The following is a 6,000-nucleotide window of genomic DNA, read 5'->3' as shown; positions in this document are numbered from 1 at the left end:
CATTATTTTAAAGCATATTCACTTGCACTAATCAGGACAAAAATTTAAACCAAACCCCCAAAACCACCCCAAGCAACCCCCTCTCCCATATACCCATGATGTTTTCTCTACTTCTACACTCTAAACATTCTTTAGTCTTCCCAAGTCACTCTTTTCTCCTTTCCATAAGCAAACCTCCTTCCACACTCCTAATACTATTTTGCATGCAATCCTATTAACCTGGAATTTTGCCCCAAGATCCACTAAATCCCCCCTTGTCGTGACACACTTGCCAGTCTACCACCACCATCATCAAAATTTTCTTTCATTTTTCTCATATCTTCACTTCCTAAGCCAAAATCACCAGCTGTTGTCAGGCTCAAGTATTATTAGTTTGGAGCTTGGATTATCGATCATTCTTGAAGCTCGGAGATTATTATTTTGGAGCTTATCTTCTTTTTATTACTTTTTACTTGGTTTTTTAGTATCATCTTTGGTGACTTATTCTACACATTTTCTTAACTTTCTTATTATATGACTTTTATATTTATGTTTACTTGATGATAATGAAAAGCATGGAAATAAGTTTATTTAAGTATATAAGCTTTGCATATCTAGTTAAAGTATTTATATCATGTTTTATCTTAAACTTAATAATAAGGTGTTTGAGTTAATTTTTAAACTAATTAATGTTATAATAAGACTTTTATCATGTTTAGTAAGTTTTTATGTCAAATAAAATGTTACTTACATTTTTATATTGAAGTTATATCAAGTTTTGTGGTGAAATGATATTACTTTCAATTCACTTTAGAAAGTATGTAATTCTGAAAAATTATTATAATTATGATAATATTAATGAATGAGTTTTATTATTCGGAAATTTATTTCAATTTCCATGCATGTTAATTCATGGAATGTTATATTGTAATAATAATGCATAAAAACGATGTTAAGTGATGTTTTTGTGAGGAAATCATGGTGGATAAAATTTGTTGTGAACACAGAAACTTTAAAAGCGTATTTTATGAGTATATTACAGTATCTGAAAATTAGGATATCATTTAGATGTGTTCCATTAATTTGATTCCTTAAAATAACGTTTAAATAGATTTTTGATCAATAAATGTGTTCTGATATAAGAAAGGGTGCTAATTATTGTTTTGAGTGTCAAAATAGTTAAAAATTAGGATATCCTTTTTGAATAAGCATTTTGATATATTGCATGTCGAAAATCATTCTAAAGGAGATAGAAATCGAGTAGTATGTGAACAACTTGAGAGTGTGTCCAAAACTATTAAGTGCTTAGCTTATAGTCCTCGTGATGATGTCAACAAATATGAGGTTTAGATGTTAATGGGTTTACATTTTGAACTGAGAGTCAAGATAAGAAGTTCTATTTTTGCAAAATAAATAAAAGGTGTTTTTTTTGACATCATCTACATTGTACGCCACTACTAAGGATCAATCGTCGATTGATGGCAAATTGTTATACCACAGGTGAGTATGTAAAATATGGAGCTTGACTACTCTAGTAGATTTAACTCTTGTGAATTTAACTCGTTTGTGTGATTGTAAGGAGTTATTTATATACTTGTTACATAGGCTAAACTAGTATTTTATATTGTAGACCTAGCTAATAAAAATGGTATATTGTAGTATTAGAAATAGAACTATCCTCGATATAGGCGAAGTTGATGATGAGGAAGAGTATGATACTTTTGATAACTCCTCATCTTTTACTAATCCAAAATCTATTGCGAAAGACGATGGAGATGCTAGTTACATGGATGTAGATCACACAGAAAGAATACATTTGAAATTTGATAAGTGACATACAAGGTATGATCTAATTAGTAAATAGGAGTATTATAGTTTTGAAGTGGTTAGGCTTGAAAAAATGAGCATACATATGAAATTACATATTAAGTATTTTATTTTAAGGGTTTTTAAGCCATTAACTTGCAAAAACTAAGTCAAACTTAATTTGTTTGACATGAACTTGACATGAAACACTAATTAGTACCTATTAGAGTTTGAAATGTAGAGGCTTGAAAAATGGCGTAGTTGTTTTAAGGGCTTTTAAGCCATTAGAGCATCCTTACTCATGAGTCATGACCCAAAAAAGGTCATCTTACTATTTCACAACTTTTTTCTCTCCTAAAAGTTCATCTTTCAATCTAATTTTATTAACAATGACCTTTTTTAAAAGGTCATCATCCTCTCTTTCTTACTTTTTTCTACCCCATCATAATTTATCTAACATTTATCTTTATTTTTTTATATTAATATTTTCATGTACAAAGTTAATATAATTTTTTATTTGATTAAAATAGATCTACTATTTTATAATTAAAAAAATTATTCTTTTAATAAAACTAATATTTTTTAATAAATATAAATGTAGACATTAATAATAATTAAGGAAAATTCGTTAACTTCAAATAAAGATTACAATGCGCATAGATAAAATAAATACACAAATTAAAAAACTAAAATTTTAAATGATACATTAATTGCGATTCTCTCCAAACTTTTGCCAGATATTTTCAATCAAGTCATCTTTTAAGGATAAATGTGTTTGTCGATCTTCAACATCATCCTTATTTGCCAAGTATCGGTTGATATCAACAATTCTATCTGTGTAAAACTCAAAGTCATCATTTAATCCACTTGTACCTTCCGATTGACCTTTCGGGCGATCTCCCATGAACTCTCTACCATCAACATAGTGTGTATATGTATCTCTTTCATCTTTCACTATCATATTATGCATAATTGCACAAGAAGTAATTATATCAGAGTCGTTCTTCATCCCAAACAAGTGTGGGCTTTCTAATTATTGCAAATCGAGCTTGCAACACCCCAAATGCTCGCTCCACATCCTTTCCTGCTAGTTCTTGATGTTGGGCAAATAACCTTGCTTTTGCTGTTTACGGTTCAGTAATAGACTGAATAAAAGTAGCCCATTTAGGATAAATGCCATCAGTGAGATAGTAAGCCATGCCGTATTGATTTCCATCCACCGTTAAATTGACAGGTGGTGCCCTTCCTTCAAACAAATCAACTAAAAGAGGTGATCGATGTAGCACGTTGAGATCATTATATGAACCTGGCATCCCAAAAAAGGCATGCCATATCCATAAGTCATGATCAGCGACAGCTTCAAGAATTAATGTTGTAACACCAGCTCGGCCGTGATATTGCCCTTTCCATGCTGCTGGGCAATTCTTCCACTCCCAATGCATGCAATCAACACTACCAATCATGCCAGGTAATCCTTGTTCTTCACTAAAGGCCAATAATGTAACAACCCGACTTACCGTTGACTGAGTAAACAGGATCATCACAGGGTTCATTTCCCAAGAAATTGAAATCATACTTCCAAAACTTGAGCAAAGGGGTCACCAGCTCTTTAACGTGAACAACTCAGCTAAATTTCAAAACAAACATCTAACTAAAACACAAGACAATCATACAATACTCTACAAGTCGAATATAACCAACACAACCAAATCTAATATACATTTATCCAAAATCCTAATACAAATCTACAAATTCCTACGTGCTCAGCACAATATACATCCTTGGAACGCTATCCAACACCGCTAACCCATCGTTCCTGACCGGTTCTGATCTGTAATCAAACTAAAAGATGGAAACAACAGAGGGTCAGATCAAACTGAATGAGAAGTAACAATCCAAAACAACAAAACACCGTAATTCAAATCATAGGTTTGAAAGCAACATCAGTTCCATAGATCTATGTGCGCACAGGGAATCTAGTTTGAGAGGTGCCCTAAAGCTCTAAGGCTATGTCGCTCTCGGGTGAAGCTAGTCAATATCTGAATGACAATTCGCTTCAAAACAGGGAGCAGGGAACAATATTCCTCAACTCTGTCAATGACTAGCTCGCAAGTCCGATCCATTGACCATATCATAATATCAACATAAGCAGTCACAACAACATTTATCTCAATCAATTTTCAATTTCAAAAGAACTTTGATAAAACTATTTTACACGAAAAGTAGTTTGGCCAGACCCCTTTAAGGGACTGTTACTACTCACCAACAAGACGCTTCAAAGAGCCGTGATCGATTTGCAGCTATCAACTAGAAAGAGCGCGCAGAGAAATCGTTTCCTGGAGCATAACAATAACATAACACCATTTAAGTGCGTTCAACGTTGCTATACTAACATATAACTTATTACATCTCCTCCTAAAGATGTATCTTAATAAAAACTCTATTCTAACAGGTTTAAATTATCATAATAGTGCATAATCTAGTCTTTGATTCACCACGAAATAAAGTTTAGGGCCCAATTCATCAAAGAACGTCAAATATCCATTATTTCACCACAACTGTTTCCCAACAATATTTATAATCTCAAAATTCACTAATTTTATATCAAACAACGTTAAATCAATTGAAGCAAGTATATGTCATAAATCTTGAAATCAACAAACTGATCTAATGATGGTGATGATTCTTGATAAGAAATCAGTAAAATAACAAGGTAACTAGATCAAAGGAGGATTGTTTGAATAAAAGTAATATATAAGAATAAGAGGAACAAGGGTATATTAACACATACCACTTCGAAACCAGTGACACCTTGAGAAATCATAGGAAACTGAAGGAAATGTTAATATTTGGTTCTTTCGAAATTTTCCAGAAAGAGAGACTGCAAGAATTTAGCCTTGAGATGTTGCCTCAACTTGCACCTTCACTGACATAGTCGTACACCAAAGAAATCAACCCAAGAAATTAGATAATGGTTCTTGTATTTGCCAAAAGCACTCTCGAAATTCAGAAAAGATGAGAGAAAATGGGTTTAACTACAATTCAAAACCGAGACAGAATGAGATGATGTTTTTGGTTGCTAATTTGCTTCGAAATCAAGAATGAAAGGAAAGATGATTGGGGTTTTCGAAAATGTAAGGGTTTTGGGAAAAAGGGGCAAATGAAGAAGATGAATAATAGATGGAAGAAGAGGAAGAAGGTGGGGTTTGATGGCTGCCCGGTTCTGTCGCAAGGAGAGGGAGGAAGTTGTTTCAAGGCTTCACAGGAATCGAACATTGCATTACTACCCCAAGATTACAGAGAATCACAAGGAAATAGAAGAAGGAGGAGGGGTTTTTGAGGAGAAGATGAATACTTGTAATGTTAAGGCCAAAATGTGATTGATTTTTTTTAAAGAAAAGGAAAAGAAGAGAAATTAAATTGAGAATATATTTTATGTTATGTGTATCTAAGATCATTCTCGTACTGATAATTTTCTTAAACTTACTCGTCTTAAAATATTAATTTCCCAAATATTACATTGATGGTAGTGGTGAAACATAGTTTGAGAATTTTGAGAAACATAATAAGATGAATTTGGGATATTTTGAAGAATATAGTAATAAGAATTTAGAGTGTTTTGAGAAATGAAAGATTGAATAGAGGATTTTGATACTGAATTTGAGCACTTTGATTGTTAGAAGATTTTTTTCTTGATTTTTTTTACATGGATTTCTTCCATAATTTGGGTTATTTGAATCCATATTTTATTTTTGGGATTTTTGAAATGATTAATTTTGTATTTTTAACAAAAAAGTAGGAAAATAAAAAGAAAATATGTAAATATAAAATTATATAAAAAAATATCAATATGGGTCTCATTTTATAGATTTCGAAAAAATATGCCGTTGGTATAATTTTTTTTAAAAAAAAGTTATTTAAATACGAAAATAGCCGTTAAAGGCAAAAAACGGGTATTTTTTTGCATCCAATCAAAAGCCGACAAGTGGCGTCAGCAGCAGGCTGGCAGTTTTCCCCCGCCCAATCACACAGCGACACGTGGCAATTTTTAAAAAAAAAGGGTGACCGTTCACATGAACGGGTCACCTATTGACCCATTTGTCTTTTCCCCATCCCACCCAATATTAGGTCACCATTATAATCATTTTTGCCATGATTTGGTCATATGACCTCTAAAAGGGTCACCATTATTGATGCTCTTAACTTTCAAAAACT

The 6,000-nt window shown here is 32.3% G+C and overlaps 1 protein-coding gene across 2 annotated transcripts; it reads right to left on the bottom strand.

Moving 5' to 3' along the window:
* Positions 1 to 2,393: 2,393 nt before the first annotated feature.
* Positions 2,394 to 5,165, bottom strand: LOC130818989 (uncharacterized). 2 transcript variants are annotated; one of them, XR_009044046.1, is made up of 3 exons: positions 4,577 to 5,165; positions 4,049 to 4,121; positions 2,394 to 3,627 (listed from the first exon to the last, which is right to left on the bottom strand). XR_009044046.1 is itself a non-coding variant. In XM_057685285.1 (2 exons), the coding sequence occupies exon 2, from the start codon at positions 3,357 to 3,359 to the stop codon at positions 2,913 to 2,915; it is 447 nt and encodes a 148-aa protein (XP_057541268.1). In that variant the 5' UTR covers positions 3,360 to 3,627; positions 4,577 to 5,165; the 3' UTR covers positions 2,394 to 2,912. The 2 variants fall into 2 exon arrangements, 1 of the variants encoding a protein (XP_057541268.1); XM_057685285.1 differs by lacking the exon at positions 4,049 to 4,121.
* Positions 5,166 to 6,000: the final 835 nt, after the last annotated feature.

Source organism: Amaranthus tricolor, chromosome 7 (genome assembly GCF_026212465.1).
Source record: "Amaranthus tricolor cultivar Red isolate AtriRed21 chromosome 7, ASM2621246v1, whole genome shotgun sequence".
Lineage (NCBI taxonomy): Eukaryota > Viridiplantae > Streptophyta > Magnoliopsida > Caryophyllales > Amaranthaceae > Amaranthus > Amaranthus tricolor.
This window is presented reverse-complemented; position numbering and strand designations above follow the sequence as displayed.

Excerpts from the sequence above, each read along its gene's own strand:
- LOC130818989 (XM_057685285.1), bottom strand. The coding sequence starts at position 3,359 with ATGATTTCAATTTCTTGGGAAATGAACCCTGTGATGATCCTGTTTACT.